The 23,538-nt window shown below is 43.0% G+C and overlaps 2 protein-coding genes across 2 annotated transcripts in view; both read right to left on the reverse strand.

The window, feature by feature from the left end:
- Positions 1-6,360: 6,360 nt before the first annotated feature.
- Positions 6,361-16,296, reverse strand: LOC120029006 (SH3KBP1-binding protein 1-like). The gene is made up of 17 exons (XM_038974291.1): positions 16,128-16,296; positions 15,711-15,764; positions 15,504-15,549; positions 15,306-15,379; positions 15,133-15,191; positions 14,947-15,027; positions 14,700-14,870; positions 11,416-11,506; positions 11,121-11,311; positions 10,815-10,930; positions 10,488-10,575; positions 10,206-10,322; positions 9,566-9,736; positions 9,126-9,281; positions 8,727-9,008; positions 8,480-8,612; positions 6,361-7,587 (listed from the first exon to the last, which is right to left on the reverse strand). Exons 1-17 carry the CDS (start codon positions 16,205-16,207, stop codon positions 6,933-6,935), a joined length of 2,565 nt encoding a protein of 854 aa, XP_038830219.1. The 5' UTR covers positions 16,208-16,296; the 3' UTR covers positions 6,361-6,932.
- Positions 16,297-21,751: 5,455 nt separating this feature from the next.
- Positions 21,752-23,538, reverse strand: part of LOC120029154 (spectrin beta chain, non-erythrocytic 4-like) — a 53,423-nt gene continuing 51,636 nt past the window's right edge. Inside the window, 3 exon segments of the mRNA XM_038974459.1 lie at positions 21,752-22,018; positions 22,214-22,256; positions 22,343-22,510. Of these exon segments, the coding sequence (XP_038830387.1) occupies positions 21,752-22,018; positions 22,214-22,256; positions 22,343-22,510 (478 nt within the window).

Below are 23,538 nucleotides of genomic sequence, written 5' to 3' on the forward strand. Positions count from 1 at the left end.
CGTTACAGTGTCATTGAAATACAAAGGCAATGTTCTTGCGTTAGCGGAGACTGCATTCACGGTAAACACTAGCTTATGTCGGCTCAATCAGAAATGACCTTTACATTGCTATCGCGCAATCTGGAACGCTTCAGCGATACAGTTTGAATAGAGTTCCAAGTCTAGTAGATTCATATATTTTGGTACTTTTTCCAGAGGAGAGTATGTACAGTACATTGTTGTTTTTTTATATCGTGGGGATTTTCCAGCCATTATATTCAGTCAATATGAAAGGATGTCACTCATGATGAAAACATAATAGCACTTATTGACGATGCATTCTGTTAGCTAGATATCACATAGCCGAAGGCCTCTGCAAGCTGTTAGCCAGGCTGAACCAAACTATTAGTACTGCTATCATTACAAACAGAACATTCTTTTGGACTTACCTGCCTTATAATGTACTAAGAAGGTGCATTGCCATGACATTTGTATTTGATTTATTTATTACATGATCGCTGTACAAAGACATGAACTGCTTTCCTACTAGTTTGTATGCGTTTGAATAAAATGCTTTTGGAATTAAATGCGTTTCGAGTGTGACAGACATTGGAGCGTGAACATTGTGTTTCATGTTGAACCACAAAGTAGGCTCACTGTAATTAGTTAATAGTTTTATTCGATTTATGAAGATCAGAATAGAAAAGTACAGTCATAAAAGCGAGAAACTCGAGAGTACTGTATATGAAATGCACTCACAGCATCCTCGGCTAACATTCTGCTACTGACAAAGCACTCCCACTGTTGCCAAAATAATAATTATTAGTTCATGGACAGACAGATGTACTTTGTACAGACAAACACAGAACATTCAAAGTTACATTTCCACTTAAGATATTTGTTACATAGATATAAATGAATTACTTAAAAATCATACAATGTGATTTTCTGGATTTTTGTTTTAGATTCTGTCTCTCACAGTTGAAGTGTACCTATGATAAACATTACAGACCTCTACATGCTTTGTAAGTAGGAAAACCTGCAAAATCAGCAGTGTTTCAAATACTTGTTCTCCCCACTGTATATACAGTTGAAGTCAGAAGTTTACATACACCTTAGCCAAATACATTTAAACTAAGTTTTTCACAATTCCTGACATTTAATCAGAGTAAAAATCCCCTGTCTTAGGTCAGTTAGGATCACCACTTTATTTTAAGAATGTGAAATGATTTATTTCAGCTTTTATTAATTTCATCACATTCCCAGTGGGTCAGAAGTTTACATACACTTAATTAGTATTTTGTAGCATTGCCTTTAAATTGTTTAACTTACGTCAAACGTTTCGGGTAGCCTTCCACAATCTTTCCAGAATAAGTTGGGTAAATTTTGGCCCATTCCCCTGACAGAGCTGGTGTAACTGAGTCAGGTTTGTAGGCCTCCTTGTTCGCACACGCTTTTTCAGTTCTGCCCACAAATTTTCTATGGAATTGAGGTCAGGGCTTTGTGATGGCCACTCCAATACCTTGACTTTGTTGTCCTTAGGCCATTTTGCCACAACTTTGGAAGTATGCTTGGGGTCATTGTCCATTTGGAAGACGCATTTGCGACCAAGCTTTAACTTCCTGACTGATGTCTTGAGATGTTGCTTCAATATATCCACATAATTTTCCGTCCTCATGATGCCATCTATTTTGTGAAGTGCACCAGTCCCTCCTGCAGCAAAGCACCTCCACAACATGATGCTGCCACCCCCGTGCTTCACGGTTGGGATGGTGTTCTTCGGCTTGCAAGCCTCCCCCTTTTTCCTCCAAACATAACGATGATCATTATGGCCAAACAGTTCTATTTTTGTTTCATCAGAACAGAGGACATTTCTCCAAAAAATCCAATCTTTGTCCCCATGTGCAGTTGCAAACCGTAGTCTGGCTTTTTTATGGCGCTTTTGGAGCAGTGGTTTCTTCCTTCCTGAGCGGCCTTTCAGGTTATGTCGATATAGGACTCGCTTTACTGTGGATATAGATACTTTTGTACCTGTTTCCTCCAGCATCTTCACAAGGTCCTTTGTTTTTGTTCTGGGTATGATTTGCACTTTTTGCACCAAAGTACGTTCATCTCTAGGAGACAGAACGCGTCTCCTTCCTGAGTGGTATGATGGCTGCGTGGTCCCATGGTGTTTATACTTGCGTACTATTGTTTGTACAGATGAACTTGGTACCTTCAGGCATTTGGAAATTGCTCCCAAGGAAGAACCAGACTTGTGGAGGTCTACAATTTTTTTTCTGACGTCTTGGCTGAGTTATTTTGATTTTCCCATGATGTCAAGCAAAGAGGCACTGAGTTTGAAGGTAGGCCTTGAAATGCATCCACAGGTACACCTTCAATTGACTCAAATGATGTCAATTACCCTATCAGAAGCTTCTAAAGCCATGACATAATTTTCTGGAATTTTCCAAGCTGTTTAAAGGCACAGTCAACTTAGTGTATGTAAACTTCTGACCCACTGGAATTGTGATAGTGAAATAATCTGTAAACAATTGTTGGAAAAATTACTTGTGTCATGCACAAAGTAGATGCAAAGTTTTAATGACTCCAACCTAAGTGTATGTAAACTTCCGACTTCAACTGTATGTATATATACACACACACACACACACACACACAGTACCAGTCAAAAGTTGACACACCTACACATTCCAGGGTTTTTCTTTATTTTTACTATTTTGTACATTGTTGAATAATAGGGAAGACATCAAAACTATGAAATAACACATATGGAATCACTTAGAGTAACCAAAAAAAGTGTTAATCAAATCAAAATATATTTTATATTTGAGATTCTTCAAAGTAGCCACCATTTGCCTTGATGACAGCTTTGATCACGCTTGGCATTTTCTCAACCAGCTTCATAAGGTTCTCACGTGGAATGCATTTCAATTAACAGGTATGCCTTGTTAAAAGTTCATTTGTGGAACTTCTTTCCTTCTTAAAGCGTGTGTTGGGTAATTGTCCTGTTGAAAAACAAATGATAGTGGGACCAACCAGATGGGATGGCGTCTCACTGTAGAATGCTGTACTAGCCATGCCAGTTAAGTGTGCCTTGAATTCTATATAAATCACAGACAGCGTCACCAGCAATGTTCTTGAAATTTTCCGTATTGACTGACCTTCATGTCAAAGTAATGATGGACTGTCATTCTCTTTGCTTATTTGAGCTGTTCTTCACATAATATGGACTTGGTCTTTAACCAAAGAGGGCTATCGTCTGTATACCACCCATACCTTTTCACAACACAATGCATTAAGGAAAGAAATTAATCAAATTAACAAGGCACACCTGTTAATTGAAATGCATTCCAGGTGAATACCTCATGAAGCTGGTTGAGAAAATGCCAAGCGTGGTCAAAGCTGTCAAGGCAAAGAAAGGGTGGCTACTTTGAAGAATCTCACATATAAAAAATACATCTTACTTTTTTGGTTACTACGTGATTCCAGGTGTTATTTCATAGTTTTAATGTCTTCACTATTTTCTACATTTGTAGAATAATAAAGAAAAACCCTTGAATGAGTTGGTGTGTCCAAACTTGACTGTTACTGTATATATAGTCAGTCAGAAAATGGCATTTAAAACATAAGATAATGGGTTAAAAGCCTACCTTTGAGTTTCTTACAATTCCACAAAACATTCAAGGTGCTGCCAGTTTAACCAATGACACGAACATACACATAAATGGAAGAGTTTGATTAATAGTATGACTTTCTGCTTCATTTATGTGACACAACATGGAATTGCAGAGGAAAAACAAACGCTACCAGAGTGAAAGACAAAAAAAAAAAAGTGACAAGTATTAGACAAGACAGTAACCAGAGACAAATTTGAACACGCCTCTTCATCTGAGCTATTGGTGCAACAGAAAATACTGCTCAACTACATTGTTGTCAGTGACATAGCAATTAACCCAGTTAACATTGCGACAGAAACCACTAAATACAAACATGTGAAAACAGGTTTATATTTTGTAAATATAGTAATCAAATGGTTCAGAAAAAGCACAGAGATAGACCTCTACCTACGTTTGGTAGAATCACTCCACAATCAAGTTGCTTGTCCTTGCAACAAAGTTTGGGTAAAATGGTAATAACCCATTAAAAAAAAGATAAAACACAGGTACGTGAGGCACTGGGTTGTGATCTGGAGGAAGACTTGAAAAATAATTATCCAAAATGGCAGTAAGTTAGTCAGACGTAACTAAACATATGAATGATAAAAAGTCTATCATTCATCTATAGATTCGACATCGGTTTCTTCTTCAACAATCATCACTACTGCGTGTGCAGTAGGCTTGTTGATTCATTTAAGGTACAGAAAGCCAACCGTAGTGCAAAGCAGGAAGACTGAAAGAGAAATCTGTAGAGGATATCAGAAACATTTAGAGGTGTAGGCCTATACATCACTTCAGCCCCTCAAGCCCATGATGGTGGATCCCAGTGCGGGGTAAAGACTATTACATGTATTTACAGTTCTCTTAAAAGAGCAACTTCACCACTTCTCAAAATCATTTTCATTATCTCCAGCACAAATCCAGGTTCAGCATATGAAAACTGCACATTTCTTAGTTTAGAAGAAAGAAAAAAAAAGTTAAAAGGTTTAAAATTGCATTTATTTAACCCTTATTTTACTAGGTAAGTTGGCTGATGATTCTCATTTACAGCAACGACCTGGGGAATAGTTACAGGGGGAGGAATGAGCCAATTGGAAGCTGGGGATGATTAGGTGGCCATGATGGTTTTATTTATTTATTTAACTAGGCAAGCCAGTTAAGAACAAATTCTTATTTACAATTACGGCCTATCGGGGAACAGTGGGTTAACTGCCTTGTTCAGGGGCAGAATGACAGATTTCTTTACCTTGTCAGCTCTGGGATTCGATCCAGCAACCTGGTACGAGGACCAGATTGGGAATTTAGCCAGGACACCGGTATTAAAATGCCCCTATTCTTACGAGAAGTTCCATGGGATCTTTAGTGACCACAGAGAATCAGGCCACCCGTTGAACGTCCCATCTGAAAGTTCTACACGATGGCATCATCAGAACAGTGATTTTCAGACACTATGAGATTCCGGGTGACGTGGGGAGCAAGAACATACCCTCCTTTGGGCTAAAAACTCATTGCAGATTTGGAAAGTCACTATTCTTTTCTTTAATCATAAACTTGACGTCACAGAAGCATTTTTTAGGAGCTTTCTTATCTTTTTAACTACATAATAATAGAGAACGCGCGGTTTTCACATATGTAGACACTGGTTTGGTGCTGAAGATGATGAAAATTGCCCTTTAAATTCAAATAACCATGATAAATATGTCATTTTTTGTAAAGCTGAACGTTATTGGCATGCTGACAGCAGGAATGTCCACCAGAATTGTTGCCAGATCATTGAATGCTCATTTATCAACTATAAGCCACGTCATTTTAGAGATTTTGGCAGTCCGTCCAAACTGGCCTCACAACCGCAGACGACGTGTAACCACGCCATCCCAGGTCCTCCACATCTGGCTTCTTCATCTGCGGGATCGTCTGAGACCAACCACCTGGACAGCTGACGAAACTGTGGTTTTGCACAACCAAATAATAGTTTCTGCAGAAATTGTATCGGAAACTGTCTCAGGGAAGCTCATCTGCGTGCTCATCCTAACCAGGGTGAAAACGACTTCAGTGGGCAAATGCTCACTTTTGATGGCCACACTGGAGAAGTGTTCTCTTAACGGATTAATCCTGGTTTCAACTGCACCGGGCAGATAGATGGCAGACAGGGTGTAGGGCGTTGTGTAGGCGAGAGGCTTGCTAATGTCAACGTTGTGAACAGAGTGCCCCATGGTGGCGGTGGGGTTACGGTATGGGCAGGTATAAGCTACGGACAACAAACAAAATAGCATTTTATCGATGCCAATTGCACGGCAATGGAGGCTGGTGGGAGTAGCTATAAGAGGACGGACACATTGTAATGGCTAGAATGGAAGAAATGGAACGGAGTCAAACATGTGGTTTCCATATATTTGATATATACACAGTTCCATTTATTCCATTCCAGCCATTACAATGAGCCCACCAGCCTCCACGGATGCACAGGGATACCGTGACGAGATCCTGAGGCCCATTGTCGTGCCATTCATCTGCCGCCATCACCTCATGTTTCAGCATGATAATACACTGACCCATGTGGCGAGGAGCTGTACACAAAATGTCCCAGTTCTTCCATGACTTGCATTCTCAGACATGTCACTCATTGAGCATGTTTCGGATGCTCTGGATCGATTTTGTACAACAGCGTGTTCCAGTTCCTGCCAATAGCCAGCGACGTCGCACAGCCATTGAAGCGGAGTGGGACAACATTCCACAATCAACAGCCTGATCAACTCTATGCGAAGGAGATGTGTGGTGCTGCATAAGGCAAATGGTGGTCAGACCATATACTCACTTGTTTTCTGACCACACTACAAAAATGTTTAAGGTATCTGTGACAAACAGATGCATATCTGTATTCCCAGCTATGTGAAATACATAGGCCCTAATCTAATGATTTTATTTCAATTGACTGATTTCCTTATATGAACTGTAACGCAGTAAAATCTTTGAAATTGTTGCATTTAGATTTTTGTTTAGTGTAATTTAATGAAATGGACTGCTCTACCAAACGCAACGAACAACTGTATACACGGCTAGATTTGCAACGTGTATCATCAACACATTGACAGTTTGGATATGTTGTATGTGAATCTTGCCTACATCACAGCTGGCCCTTTTGAAAACAGAGGAATGACATTTGATATGTGTCCCTGATGCTAAACAAGGAAATGTCCATAAATGTGACAATAGGTGCCGTCACTAAACCACACATGCTCAGAAACGCCAAAAGCGTCCATTGTTAGTCCACTCACTCATACATCACCGAGCCAGTCAGAAGCTGGTCTCATTCATAGGGGGTTTAGGACTGGTGGAGGGAACAGGGGAGGAGCTCTCTGGAGTGGCTGCTGCAGCCTCAGGGGGCGGGACTTCTGTAGTAGGGGAGGTGTCAGCTCGACGAGGCGACACGGGGGTCTGGGAGCGGGTTGGACTGACGATTGTAGCAGGGGCAGGGCTGGGTGAGGTGGGCTGTGGCCGGCGCGGCGATGAAGATGGGGAGGCTGCAGGGGGGCTGGAGAAAGAAGCGGGGGTCCGTAGGCCCAGTCTAGCCTCCAACTCCGAGCATACAGCCAGGCTGCGCCGCGTGCCCCCCTCCGCCCCTCCTGCAGAGTCCGAGACCTTGGCAAGCTCCTGACAACGCTCAACAAAACTACCCCTGCGCAGAGACCCCATGCCACCGTCCCGGTCTCTGTCCTGGGGGACGGTGCGGCTGGGCCGGGGGCTGCCACTGCTGCTGAGGGAGGCCTGGCTCAGACCCAGGTGGTGGGGCTGGATGCCCAACCCCGCCATGGAGAGAGCCATGTCCCGGGGCTTGGTGAGGGGCACCGGAGGGGCCTGGCGGGGCAGGCTACCAGAGAAGGGACCCGAGCTGCTCACACCTCCTCTGGTCCCACGCTCTCTGGAGCTCTCACTCAGCTGGGACTGCAAACTGCAGAGACAAGAAACAGAGAGAATATGATCATGGCCTAAAATGTACTTTTTGTTCCACCAGCCACTGTGGCAGGTAGATTTTTTTTATAAATTACCACTCAGATTTTTTTTACCAGCCCAAAAACATTTGCCATAATTACATGCTCTGGAATTCTTCTAAAACAAAAAATGTATTACTAAGAAGTAATGTGGTATATTGCTTAATTTCATTTTTTCTTATAACCAAAATATCAGATGAGACAATGTTCAGCTGCCCCTTTAAGGGCGGAAGGTTACCGTGGTAACGAGGCTACTTGAGTTATGTCATGTGTCTGTAAGATTTGGGATGTGACTAGTAGTAGACATCGTCTACAGCGTCTCTTCACTATCAGTTGAAGCAGCAAATTTAAACAAACATTGAAAAACAACCGCGCTTGCGAACCTAACAATGTAAATAGCCAAGAAACACGAGGACAAAGTCTCACTTTTCTGACTTGAGTAAATTAGACCAACTTTTATGCCTGTGCCAGCGCCTCATAAAAAATGAATCTATCAGGGGTTCACTTACATTGCACAAAGCTGTTGCTGCGTGAGGTGGGATTTGTATTCCTTTGTGCAATTAGAAACACTATACTTTGAAGGCACCTACTTCAGCATTTTTCACACATTCTCATACTTTACTTTTGATTCTATTTTTATTCACAAATGCAAATGCAATGCTCACACTATAGAGCCCTGCAAATTGACCGCCCCCCAAACTAAAGCTACCCGCATTCGGTGGGTGTTAATTTTATGCCCTGAATATGTACACTTGCAAAAAGGATAGCATCAGTGGGTTAATATACGCAGCTGTATGGGTCATGTAGCAGGTGCGTGATTACGTGGGAAGTCGGCAATGGTGGCTGGTGTACCTGGAGGTTGAGGCTCGGGGGGTGGAGGAGTGGGTGAAGGAGGCAGCGGGACTCATGTCAGGTGTACGGGTCAGAGCCAGGTCACACTGGTCTAACAGCTCCAGGAGCTCCTCTTCCGTAGGGCCGCCCAGCGCTGAGGGACAACCAGACAGAGACGGTCAGAGACCCAACTCAATGTCTAGAACACATCACTTAAGAAAACCAGTCGACACAAAAAGCCACGTGTGTAGAGCGGAGGTTGTCTTACCCCTGATGTCCACTTTCCCTGCGATCTCCATGGCGGTGGTCAGGTCCCACATCTGGATGCTACCGTTGGCGTGGCCACTGAAGAGGTAGCGGCGGGGACGTGAGCCGATGCGGCTGGACCCCTCGCACTCGTGCACCATGAAGGAGGTGATGGAGGTGCCGTCCACAGAGCGCACCTCACACACCCTCTTCCCGTTGGACGAGAGACGCACGTAGAGTTTGTCTGTGTCAGGAACGACCCTCTGGATAAATACCTGCTGGTCGTCTCGCTCACCATAGGGACCTGTTAGAGAGGAACGCGTACCCTTACAGTACGTACCCTTACAATCCCTTCCCATTGCATCTCTAAAATGTTAACAAACCAGTGTCCACTTTTGACCCCTGACCTCTGTCTGTTTACCTATCTCAGTGCCGGCAGCACAGCCCCCGTGGCCGTCGATGTCCTCCAGAGAGAGGATCTTGAAGGAGGTGAGGGGGGTGGAGCCTGGCTGGGTGGAGATCATGCCCCTGAAGCGAGTCACCGTCCAGGTCCGCACGTGGTTGTTGTCTGCACACACTGACGACACAACAGGGTTAGCCCAAAGACATCTGCATGATGGGGCCCATCTTCTGCACTAAACTTGGTGGACCAAGGTTTCTCTGTCAGCAACATCAATGTTTAACGTATCGCCATGTCAGCTGACATCCGAAAAGACAGAAATCAAATCAACCCCAATGAGAAATGTAGCTAAATTAATTCATTAGCATAACATCCAACAGCTTACAAGCGGAGACGGTAGAATAAACAGCGAAGTAACGACCATCCCTAAAACGCGGAGGCTCCTGGCCAACCACTCTCACCTGATATGAGGTGCTTCTCAGAGAGCATGATCTTGGTGACGGGGCTGCGGTGGACTGAGAAGGTCTGGAAGAGCTGGGGCCCAGAGCCCACGGTCTCCGGGTGCTGCACTATGACCCGCACTGTGCCCGAGCTGGTCCCGTAAGCGATCTCGATCCAGTTGCCACTGTCGCCTGATGACACATTGGGGACTTTTATCCCATACACTATTTTAGCCACAACGCATGCTGTGTTATGTAGCATGCATATCAAGAAATGGAAGTGGATAGTCAGCCGGTAGAAAAGGTTATGGTTGAGGTATTAGGATCGAAATTGGTTCAAGTTTGTATTCATGTTAGGGACGTGAGGTTAGGGTAAAGGTCAAGATTAGTTTAAAGGTTAAATTTAGGTAAAGAGTTAGCGAAACGCCACCGGGAACCATTCAAAATCTGCCAGCTGCCTATAAAATGACCATCGCTGACCATAAATGAAGTAACATGGCAAACAAGTTTTTCAGAAAATGATTGTTTTGCACCATGTATCTATTAAGTTTGTATTTCCAATAACCACGATTGACCAATTGATACTTGCTAATCCTTAAAAACACGCAGAAAAAAAGCTATTAATTTCAGTGAAGGTAAAAATGGAAACGGGCAGACATACTTGTTTTGGGCGTGAGGTAGACACTGAGAGCCGTGACGGCGTCCTCCGTGGGGTCGCGGTACAACTCTGTCACTAGGAGGTCATTGTCCTTCATCCTCAATGGAAACTTCTGAACATCTGTTGACAAGAACACATCCATGAGAGGTCTATATTTTGCTACTGTATTCATATACTGAATGATGTACTACAAAAACACCTTGTGACTGCATTCTTCGACACAGAAAAAATATTTCAATAGTTTTCCATTATTGCGTCATAGGTAGAAAAGATGACTTCCCTTACCTATATAATATATGGACCCATTGTTACAGCCTAGAATGAGGAAGGAACCGGCAGTATCATAGCTATTAATGGGAGCCACGTCTTGATTCTGAGAAGGGAAAGACAAAAAGGAAAACATGAAATGGTGTACAACACATATAATATATGCCATTTAGCCAACACAACTTACAGTCCTGTGTGCATACATTTTACATATGGGTGGCCCCGGGAATCGAACACACAATCCTGGCGTTGCAGCTGAGCCACACAGGACCACATATATTATTAATACACATAATATGCTCTTTTGACGTGACATTCTTACAGAACGTACGGACACAACTTTACCTGCCAATGTTTGGTCACTGCATTCCATACTCCCACTTTCCCTGTGTGGCTGGTGGCAATCAGCTGGTTCCCCACAAAGAAGAGAGCCTCCACGGGGACATTCAGACTGAACACACCTGGAGGGAAGCAGGTACAATGGAGACCTATTAGCACGGCCCTTACAATAAGCACCCACAACTACCCATGAAGTGGTCTCTTAAAATACTAAACGACAAGTCAACAAATAAACATTTTGAGCGATTAAAGACTATATCGCAGCTGTAATATTTGTTTTAACACTGTGCGTTCATTCGTTTGCAGACTGACCTATCTCGTTGCCGTTGCCGTCGGGACAGATAGTCCAGAGGATGATCTCTGTGCCCGAGGCCACGGCCACCATCTTGTCGTTGTCTCCCAGGGAGCCGCCCATCACCTTGGCGTTGAGCGCCACCCTGTCAATCACCCAGTCCAGACGGGGACTGGTGAACACCTGCTGCCAGCCCGTAGACTCCTTCACTCTGATAGAAGAGGAAAGCACAGTTTAACACCCTCTACGGTCCTTACCAAAAAGACTGCTTCATATGACGCTGTGATATCGTACATGGAAGTCCTGTGTTCTTACCTGTAGCAAACAACAAACTGGGCATAAGCCACAGCGATCCAGTTGTGGTGGCCACAGATGATGCGGACCATGCCTGGGTCTGCAAGCTGAGCTGTGTAGGAAGGGAAAGATGAACAGATGTGGGTGAAGGTGAACCCTCCGGTTGATAATATTCCCTTAACAAATAAATGGCTCCAGGTTAGAGCTTTTACTTTCAATCCATTGCAACCAGACAAAACATATTGATTGAAGCTAAATATAATAAATATATATATTGAAGCTAAATATAATGTAAAAATACTGGCCCGAAAGATCGTCAAGGTCTCGAGTCACGGACGGTTCACTCTAACCCTAGCGGTCTCCTTACACAGACCTGCACCTTGAGAATATCTGCACCTTAGAGACTGTTTGCACTGACTCCCCACACATCCAACCCCTTATACATAAACACAGTCCCGCACGGGTCAGTTTTTTGGAGCCACACTCACCCCGCGCCAGCCATATCAATTCTGAGCACCACCCAATATCCAACAACAGGACAGATTTCTCTGCAACCCCACCCACATATAATTATTAAGAGGGCTGATCCGTGACCCGCCAAATAACATCAATTTAGTTCATTGTTTTTATGACTCCAGAGGCTACTAGGCCACTCCCCTTCCCTGCATGAATGAATTTGTCTGCATCTCTATTCAACGTTAGGATAAAAGGAAACCATGCCATGAATTAAGAACGATAGGCCTATCTTCTTAGTTACACAATGCAACACATTGACAACCCAAATTGCTTTGAAAAAGAGCCTTCTAATTACCCAATGAAAGCCTATATAACAAAATGCAATTATATTAAATATTGTTTACATAATCAAATAGTTTAATTGAAACTTAGATAAACAATTCCCAAAATCAAAATCGGCTATAGGCTGCAAAAATAGCCTGTATTCAACCTTTACCAGCCGCAGGTGTTTAAACTTTATATAGCCTGCATACGGTCTAAATGAACGAAAGCCTGAATTAATTTAGCCTAATACTGAATGTTAGGAGTAGATTCCTAGAGGAAGAAGTATTTTCTATCTACTAAACATCTTGGTAAGTCACGGTATTTAAAAAAACTTTAAAGTACTTCTTTAGGAGAGTGGTCTGCTCGATTATTTGATTGACAGTTCTGGTCGCCTAGCGATGGACGTTAGTCCCGCTTCAAAAATCGGCATTCCTTTACAGACCAGTAAAATGCCCATTCAGTGGCTCTTCGAAACTATCTCCAGAGAAGGTTGTGTCGGCAAAGCCGTAGTGTACCCAGACATACAAACATGCCGTAGCCAAGGTGCTTTCAAGGGTACAGTGGCAAGAAAAAGTATGTGAACCCTTTGGAAATACCTGTATTTCTGCATAAATTGGTCATAAAATTTGATCTGATCTTCATCTAGGTCACAACAATAGACAAAGAGTCTGCTTAAACTAATAACACACAAACAATTATACGTTTTCATGTCTTTATTGAACACCTCATGTAAACATTCACAGTGCAGGGTGGAAAAATGTATGTGAACCCTTGGATTCAATAACTGGTTGACCCTCCTTTGGCAGCAATAACCTCAACCAAACTTATTTTTGTAGATGTGGATCAGACCTGCACAACTGTCAGGAGGAATTTTGGACCATTCCTCTTACAAAACTGTTTCAGCTCAGCAATACTCTTGGGATGTCTGGTGTGAACCGCTCTCGAGGTCATGCCACAGCATCTCAAATCGGGTTTAGGTCAGGACTCTGACTGGGCCACTCCAGAAGGCGTATTTTCTTCTGTTGAAGCCATTCTGTTGATTTACTTCTCTGTTTTGGGTCGTTGTCCTGTTGTATCACCCAACTTCTGTTGAGCTTCAATTGGCGGACAGATAGCCTACATTCTCCTGCAAAATGTCTTGATAAACTTTAAAATTCATTTTTCTGTCGATGATAGCAAGCTGTCCAGGCTGAGGCAGCTCCAAACCATGATGCTCCCTCCACCATACTTTACAGTTGGGTTGAGGGTTTTGATGTTGGCCGTGCCTTTTTTTATCCACACAGTGTTGTGTGTTCCTTCCAAACAACTCAACTGTAGTTTCATCTATCCACAGAATATTTAGCCAGTAGCGCTGTGGAACATCCAGGTATACTTCTGCAAACTTCAGACTTGCAGCAATGTTTTTTTTGGACATCAGTGGCTTCTTGTTCAGTGTTTTACGTATCGTAGACTTGTCAACAGAGATGTTAGCGTGTTCCAGAGATTTCTGTAAGTCTTTAACTGACACTCTAGGATTCTTCTTAAACATCATTGAGCATTCTGTGCCTAGCTCTTGCAGTCATCTTTGCAGGATGACCACTCCGAGGGAAAGTAGCAACAGTGCTGAACTTTCTCAATTTATAGACATTTTGACTTACTGTGGACTGATGAACATCAAGGCTTTTAGAGATACTTTTGTAACCCTTTCCAACTTTGTGCAAGTCAGCAATTCTTAGGTCTTCTGAGATCTCTTTTGTTCGAGGCATGGCTCACATAAGGCAAAGCTTCTTGTGAACAGCAAACTCAAATTTTGTGAGTGTTTTTTATAGGGCAAGGCAGCTCTAACCAACATCTCCAATCTCGTCTCAATGGTTGTACTCCGGGTTAGCTGACTCCTAACTCCAATTAGCTTCTGGAGAAGTCATTAGCCTAGGGGTTCACTTACTTTCCCCAAACTACACTGTGAATGTTTAAATGATGTATTCAATATAGACAAGAAAAATACAATAATTTCTGTGTTATTAGTTTAAGCACAGTATGTTTGTCTATTGCTGTGACTTAGCTTAAGATCAGATCAAATTTGATGACCAATTTATGCAGAAATCCAGGTAATTCCAAAGGGTTCACATACTTTTTCTTGCCACTGTATATGACTGCGGGAGATGAAACTTCATTGACCAGCCCTAGTTGTCATGCAGAATAATGTTCCTATTACATATGCATTGTAAATTGACGTGGATTTTTTTCATTTTTTTTTTTTTCAACAGTAACCCCCCCCCCTCCAAAAGGTTGAAACATTTGTCACATCCCTAATGCATACTACCTCTTCTATTAGTTATTTTCTACTTGACTCTTTCATTGTTATTACTGATGTTGATTGTACTGCACTATTGAGGAAACTACCACATAAGCATTTTGCTGCACCTTTTCAAATGACATTTTATTGGTCACATACACATATTTAGCAGATAATATTGCAGGTGTAGAGAAATGCTTGTAAAATGTGTATGCGTATGTTAAATGTGTATGTGATTCTGAGGCCTTACCACCACTTATCCTCTCCTCAATCATTGCTTTACCCAGTATGCCCGCGTTGCCCAGGTTGGGTGGCATGGTGTTGCTGCGTCTCACTGGAGCCCTCTCCATGGGCAAGGCACAGCCAGCCATATACTGAGGCCCCGCCACACTGTGGCGATTTCTCCGCTTCGCCGGGTACACTGGTGAACAAGAGGAGACGATCAGGAAATCAAACTTAACACACTTTGCCTGTCCTTGAAGTGAAGTCAAATCTACCTGGAGGTGGCAGATAGCCATTGAAGAGCACGTTTCCACAGGAGGATCGGTCCAGTTCATCACAAAGCTGCAGCTTACGCACTGAGGAAGAGAAAAAAGTAACCAAGGTACAGACACTAATACATACAAATAAAGACAGCCTCTCATTCACAGCTGTATTTGACTAGCTACTGGCCACTTTCTTACCCAACGGAGTGATTCCATAGAACTCTGCTTCATGCATGAGCAGGTGCACATTTATAGACCTAAAAAGAAAGATTAAGAAATCTAATTTGGAAAACAACTTGCCATCAAGGCTGAATAGATTCTTTTTTTTTTACTCTTTAATTGTAAACAAATGTAAACAAAGGAATCAGCACCTGGGAAACAACTCTTTGGTACGCAGGAAGTTCAGTATGGGAGTAAAGAGAGATGGGTCTCGATCTATGAAGATCTGTGGGAGATAAAGGTCAGCAGCACATTACAAATATGTTATAAGTAGGCCTAAGTGGTTGCCAATATCAAATAGGTTTATATACACATAGCCTAGGTTTTTCCATCGATTTCAGACAACTTACCGCTCCAGTTTCATCCTTCAAAGTTGAGATCCTCCCACTTAGAAGGCTGGCAGAGACAACACATCTCACTAGTTAGACCGTACTGAGCTACAGCAAATGACCACATGCCATCACTATGGTCGGTAATTAATGAGTTGGAATGAGTCATTATGAAGACACTTGTGAATTTAATAAAGGCATTGGTCTACAAAATAAAGAGTTACCTACCTTGAGAAAAAGGAGTCTGGGACCCATGTCAATGTCTGTCTGGAGGTGCTGAACCTGAAACAACATGATCACTCAAATGAGCATACACACCGACTCAAGTTTGATCAAGTTCAAAACCATTGAAAAGCTAGCAAGCTAACATCACCTAGCTAGCTAGCTTTGCACCTTCCGGCTGCACTGTGAAGTCAGTAGTTGCTAACGTTACTGTCAGAGACATAAGGTTTAGCTGGAAAAATATCTAACTAACAGTAGTTAGTTTGCTAACTTAAGACTGTTACTAACGTTATTTGATTAGTAAAAATAGCTGGTATCTAGTTAGCTAGCCAGCCAGCAACTTTTACATAGCTAGCTAGCATCCACCCAACAACAATAGCTAGCAGGCGGTAGCTAACTATTCAAAGTAATGCCAGTCCTCACCTTTTTCCTCCAACGTTTAAATGGATAATGTCTCCGGTCCTTGCTATATTAGCCATATTGTAAGCTGTGTGGATGTTCATGCATTGCCCACAAAGTAAACGTCTGAATTAATCATCACAAAAAGTATTTAGCCAACGACAACGTTAGCCACATAATTATTCCTGCTACAACTTCCTGAAACAGAACCTTCTTCTTCTGTGGTGTCTGACAGTCAACAACAACCAAATGTTCATCGTTGCCGCGCCACAAGGTGTTCTGGAGTGCTGTAGGCTACAAGTTTTTACTGTAGGCTACAAGCAACGTCTGACATAATACATGTGATCTGGTCAGTAAACACACTAAATGACCAAAGGTATGTGGACACCTGCTCGTCGAACATCCCATTCCAAAAGTATGGATTAATATAGAGTTGCTATAACAGCCTCCACTCTCTGGGAAGGCTTTCCACTAGATGTTGGAACATTGCTGCAGGGACTTACTTCCATTCAGCCACAAGGCACTGATGTTGGGCGATTAGGCCTGGCTCGCAGTCGGCGTTCCAATTCATCCCAAAGGAGTTCAATGGGTTTGAGGTCAGGGCTCTGTGCAGGCCAGTCAAGTTCTTCCACACCAATCTCGACAAACCATTTCTGTATGGACCTTGCTTTAGAATCATCTAGAATGTCATTGTATGCTGTAGCGTTAACATTTCCCTTCACTGGAACTAAGGGGCCTTGCCAGAACCATGAAAAACAGCCCCGGAACATTATTCCTCCTCCAGCAAACTTTACAGTCGGCACTATGCATTGGGGCAGGTAGCGTTCTCCTGGCATCCACCAAATCCAGATTTGTCCGTCGGACTGCCAGATGGTGGCGCGTAAAGCATCACTCCAGAGAACGCCTTTCCACTGCTCCAGAGTCCAATTGCGGAGAGCTTTACATCACTCCAGCCGACGCTTGGCATTGCGCATAGTGATCTTAGGCTTGTGTGCAGCTGCACAGCCATAGAAACTTGTTTCCTGAAGCTCCCGACGAACAGTTCTTGTGCTGACGTTGCTTCCAGAGGCAGTTTGGAACTTGGTCGTGAGTGTTGCAACCGAGGACAGACAATTTTTACACGCTACACACTTCAGCATGCGGCGATCCCGTTCTGTGAGCTCGTGTGGCCTACCACTTTGCGGCTAAGTCATTGTTGTTCCTAGATGTTTGCACTTCACAATAACAGCACTTACAGTTGGCAGGGGCAGCTCTAGCAGGGCAGCAATTTGACAACCTGCCTTGTTGGAAAGGTGGTATCCTATGACGGTGCCACGTTGAAAGTCACTGCGCTCTTAAGTAAGGCCATTCTACTGCCAATGTTTGTCTATGGAGATTGCATGGCAGTGTGCTCATTTTATACACCTGTCAGCAACGGGTGTGGCTGAAATTGCCGAATCCACTAATTTGAAGGGGTGTACATATTTTTGTACATATAGTGTATCTACTCAGGGTGTAGGTGACAGTGACATAACAGACAGAAAGTAGAAACAGAAAGTTGGGGCTCCAAGTTGCTAGGTACATTGTTCAGCATGTCTGTAAACCATTATCACAATTAATCAAAGCATTATTCATTCAATACATGTACAACTGTGTGAACAGATAAGATGTTTGAAGGTCTGTAGTTGTTAGCGTCAATAATGCTATGAGAACTCGCTGCTATTTTGTCCCTAACTGTAGTAGCAGTGATACATTCGTGTATGGTTTTATGCATGAGCAGTGTTAATACTAAAACATGTTGTATCAAATACAGGAAATACTGGACATATTTTTTAATTATGCAAAGAAGAGTGAATGTAACTGGAATTAGTATTGGTCCAACATGGCCTTTTGGCCTGCATATATTTGAAGAGCCAATTGACAAGACATTGGCATTGAACTTCACATGCAATCAAAATGAACAACACAGTGTTTTTTTCAATATCACAATTTGTATTTATCAATTCAAAGAAACGACTGTACACAGTCAATGATTTTAAGTTGGATCTGTTTTATACATTATTATTCATTCATTCACCTTTTCCATGTAAGCAAGTGTGTCACCCCATTATTGTACAGTGGTTGGCGGAATGAGACTTCAAAACATGCAGAGCAGTATCATAATAGGGACTATGTAATTCATGCAACTTCTTTGTCCTGATATTGTGATGTTTTCTGTTGATGTTGTACCAATGAACCATTTCTCCATGAATATTTCAATTTGTTGAACCCCCCCCCCCCCCCCCCCCAAAAAAAATCTCCCCTTCACAGCAGAACAGAAAAAAAACGTAAATCTTTCTTTACAGAAAATACTTTAAGCAATTACATTTTGTACAGGTCATCAAGCTGTTGAACTTTGCAAAACATCCATTCAGTAGTTCCCTAAAAACAGTGGTGCTCTAGGGTCAAAGGTCAGGAAATGAATGGTAGGTGTTGAGCATTGACTTGTCAACAAATAGCAGTGGAACATCTTGGATGAAACTGCAATGTAATTATTATTCCCTGAAATGAAACGTATTCTAGAAAATATGGATGTGAGTTTATAATGGCGTTACACTATTGATTTGTAACGGTTGAGGTGTGAATGCTTTCATGAAGGAAGCACTCCAGAACTTAATGCACATCACACACAACTGAAAAATCATGACTGCACGGCTAATACAGAGACATTGTATCAATAATGGGATTCCTTTCACAAGTCTCCCTATGACAACTTAATGCTTGTGTGTATATCCACTGTAGGTTATAAAATTGTGCTTTCTAGGTATTAACAACATTCCGCTGGTTTGTAATTTGAAAGTCTATAAACTCAAATTACCCTCTGTGAAACAGAAAATATAACATGGATCGGGCCTTGGCCATGACAACAGACTTGCTGGCCCACATTTGGAAAATGACTACTGGTAATTTATACAGATAGCTACTGAATGAAACCTTAGCAGGACTAAATGGATGAAATATTGTATAAGCATGTTTGGTTTTAGGATGTGATAGATTTGTGAAACTCGTACTTCATGCACTGTAGCTGGAATACCAGCTGTTTGTAATGTGTAACAAGCAAGAGAAGCATGAAAAACTGCAATGTGAAATATCTCATATCATGGTTGAACATGATCCTCTCATACTTTTCAGGCTAGTGTACTTAATGTTCATTCATGAAGATAATTCAAACCTCATTCTCCAGTAAGCAAATAAAACACATTTCCCTCTCGGACCCTTAAGCTCCACTGCTCCTCAATAGCACTGCGCAATGGGGGAACGTTTAAGTGCAAAGGATAAGTTGCATAAATTCTCTATTCGCATTCCTGTCAACCTCCCTAAGCCACCATAATACTTTGACTGCATACAATCTGTTTAGAGTGAGACTATGGCATACAAATAGGATATCTGTGACATCTGTACACAGATAGAGTACAATGGTAAGCAGCATTTCCAAACAAAGATACCATTCAGAGACATCCAAATTAGTGTTAAATCAGAACTAACACAATTACGTACATCAATTTGAAACCAACTCGTTTTTATTGAGCATATTGTTTTTGGAATGAGACATCCTCCATATGAGCTGCCCAGGCAAGATAAGTCTACTCTAAACAATAGATAGTAGTGAATGCACAGTGATACTCCTGAATGCAAGAATTCAGCAAACTAGCACTTTATTGCTAGTATCCTCCAACTACACTATGATAATTGTACTGTATGCCACTCAGTAAAGTGTGTCATACGAATCTAAGAATTCACCATAGAATCTCACAGATGTCCACAGTGCCCTATCTGAAAGTGTCCTATGTCATATATTGTACTGTATTTCACATTCCATGTGATAGTTATGTTCATTCAAAAATAAGTTCTGCTGATCCTTGCCTTGTTGTGTCCAACATGCGTTATGGATTGCATTGATTTGGAATTCAACGCCTATATAGATGCATAAAATGTGTTTAAAAAACAAGGTAGAAAAAGCTACTCAGGAAAGATTTCATGATATTTGCACTGTACTATCTCGTCGTCGTCCCTCCTCACCTCTGTACAAATCTCTGATGTAAGGAACAGGCAAAGGATTTGTCCACTAGCTTCCATAATGTAAGACTTCCCGTTACCAGATATGGCTTTGCAGTGCTATGACAAACAGATCATTTTATTGTATGATGCGTGGAGAGGAACAAACGTGAACATCGTCGCTGATAGCTACATACTGTGAGAGGAACATATGATCGGACTGCTATGCAAAGCCTATCAACAAGAGATTTATCTCAAGCAAGTCATGCATGTGTTTCATTCATCCAGAAGCTAGGAAGCTTTTGTTTACATCCATCTGACATCGACTTGCACTCCTGAGGCCTTGGAGTGACCAATCGGCACCGTGTCATTTCTGTGTGGCCCCTGATTCTTGCTGTGTCAACTCCTGTGGTTAGTTGAGCTGTTAAGAAGCCTGGCCTGTGGAATGGCAGTGCCTGGAAGACTGAGGGAGAACTGAGGACGCAGATGTGAACAAAAAAACCTGAGCTATGAAAACCCTGGGAGTGGTGAGAAGCTGAACAGACACACACATCCGCACACACATGCTCAGACACACACACAACTTAGTTTATCTTTTTTGACTGTCTATAAAAAGCATTGTGATGTTTTCTGAATGGACAAAAATAATGTTTACTGGGTATGTGGAGTGCGGTTACCACCATCTGATGGTCTTTGAGAAGGAAGGAGGTTTGAGGTCTTGCTAGATGGCTTCCAGTCCTGTCCCTCTGATGCTGGGTGGCTATGGCTGCTGGGTCCCTGGGGGCCTCTCGGGGGCCCCAGATGAAGGCATAGCTGAGTATGGCCATGGGGGCCAGCCTCCAGGTAAAGGTTCCAGCTCATCCATCCAAAAGCCAGAACAAGCTCTGTGAAGGCTGATGTTCTCTACCTCTTCTTTTTGTCCTCTGGCTCAATGTTGAATTGTACAAATTCAATTTGGATGAGTTTGATGACATTACAGTTTTGTACTGAAGAAAATCCAAAAAGTGAGAAAAGCGAGCCCAGAAAGGAATGAAGGCAAAGTGAATGAGCAGAAATACAAAAAGGAAACAACATAAAATAATTGTTCTCCAAAAAGAGGCCAGTTGTGAAAAACATTTAGGCATATTTCATTCTCTTTTGTTTGGGAGTATAAGATTGGATGTTCAATACATACAATACATAAATAGACAGACAAGAGTTACATACAGATACAGCTCATCTCTTACAAAAAAATTAACTTAAAACGTTATGAGCTACTTTTTCATACCACCAGTGATAACAACCCTCTTGTTCCATGTGTCAATCTCTCTCACACTGCTGCCCTGACTAGGAGCATCTGCTTTCTGCAGTGCACCAATGTCACCACCAGAGGGCAGAGGTGGAACAAGCCGGGCAATAAGTGTTAGTGCCCAGGTCTGACACCCTCAGAGCAACAGAGATAAAGAGAGAGAGCAACGAGGAGGGGCACACTGATATTCGTGCTTCAAATCCCTCACGTCAGGTCACCAGGGTGATTTTCCTGTATTTTTCGACACTAAACAGAACTGAAGCAGGTGGATGAGCTGAAAAGGATGGGTCTTGACTGGGAGTCTTGTAAACCTCTCTCCCTTTCACCCACCCAGCGCACATCAAACTCATTTCTTCCTGCTGGACTTTTCTGAACGCTTGGTGTCCGATTTGGTCTCACCCTTATCCGACCTCTCAGAGCGCTCGGCCCTCTCCGGCCTTTCCCCCCGGTCTGACTTTTCTCCCCGCTCTGACTTGTTATCGGCCTTGCTGCCGTCGCGGCGCGTGCCCTCGTCCGTGGATGAGGTAGTAGGCTGGGGCTGACCCCATTTGGCAATCTCCACATGCTCTGCGATGCTCTTGTTGATGTTGGTGGTCCAGGCCTTTAGATCATCCTGTGACTCGGAGAGAGAAAGGGAAATGAGAGAGAGCATGGAACAGGACGAATGATAAAGAACGAGAAAGGGAAGGAGAGAGGGCGAGAGACAGAAAGAAAGTTATTTGGCACATGGACAAACATTGCAGAATCACATCACTATTATATGACTGTATTTCCATGAAAGAGCAGTCAACTTTCGAACGCCTTTTACCTCATCCTTTGCATGGAACAGAAATTCACTTCCGTCTTTCGTTCTGAAACAGAAGGACAGAGAAGTTGAGGCTAACACACAAAATGGTAATCTATACAACATGTCCTCGATTGAAGGCAGAGTACTAACTTAAGTGTAAAGACGTTTTTCTTCTTCTTGTATCCAAGGGTGACGTCGCAGTGGCAGTGGCCGAGGTTGAGCATGGGCTCGTTGTTGTAAGGTGTGGTGGTGTTCTTAGCGTCCTTATAGAAGCCTATCTCTCCTTTGTTCAGCACACAGTACAGGTTGACCCAGGATCTGCTGTAGTGGGGGGGAAAACGGGGCGCGTTCAGCCAAAACCAACCACAGGCTTAATGCCACCTAACCTCACTCACCTGGGGGCGTTCAAGATGACTGGCCGCAGTGGGCCGAGGGAGAACAAACTGCCGAACAAACAAATGAACCGCCGACCGTAGCGTGCATAGGTGCATACACGTGGCTTACCTTTGTGGAGAGGTAGGAAGAACAGCCAGCAGCAAGGAGCAACAGGAGAGAGAAAAAAACAGAGACTTTGGTTAAATGACAGTATTGGTATTCATGAACTTTCATCTTTCCTCTTAAGACGATTGAGTGTAACACATAAAAAGCTAGCCTTTACCTTGGCATGTACATAGCATTACATGTACATCAGAAACATTCATCCAATTGGTGAGTGAGCAGTGGGACTCATTTGTGGGATGAGTCTGTTGCGTTGCGTGTCAGCCATGGCCTCCAGGGGGCAGTGCAGCAGCGAGAGGCGGACGGTTCAGTCTCTGGGGCCAGAGACCCATAGTAGGCCACCAAGCATGACCGACTGAACGAAACGTCTCTCGGGAGGAAGCGGGGTGATGTGTGGCCACTGCAGGGACCTGTGCGGGTAGCCTGGCTATGGCTGCATATCGTACTGGCTATGGGCCAGGCCAGAACCAGCACCAGGTTCGACCTAAGGCTCAGCAACAACATCCATCAACCAGACTGCTCTCCGTCAGGGCCAGTGTTGGTTAGGCACCATGCATGTTGCAAGCAGTGGAATGGCTGGTGGCTATCTCTTGGTTGAACTCTCATTCTGATACACTTCTGATCAGAAGCTAAACAAAGATCTGAAGTTTCAATAAAATGCTAGAAGAGCATATGTTAAAGCAAATAGCTATTTTCAAATAGGATGCTAGAACATATGTCAACCCAGAATTCTATTGTCAATAGGTTACAAGAACATATGTCAACTCGGGTCGTAAGCTCCAATAGGAATGTCTGAACACAGTATGTCAGACCAGCGCTAAAGCTCCAATAGGATGCTGGAGTATACG

Source organism: Salvelinus namaycush, chromosome 34 (genome assembly GCF_016432855.1).
Source record: "Salvelinus namaycush isolate Seneca chromosome 34, SaNama_1.0, whole genome shotgun sequence".
Taxonomy (NCBI): domain Eukaryota; kingdom Metazoa; phylum Chordata; class Actinopteri; order Salmoniformes; family Salmonidae; genus Salvelinus; species Salvelinus namaycush.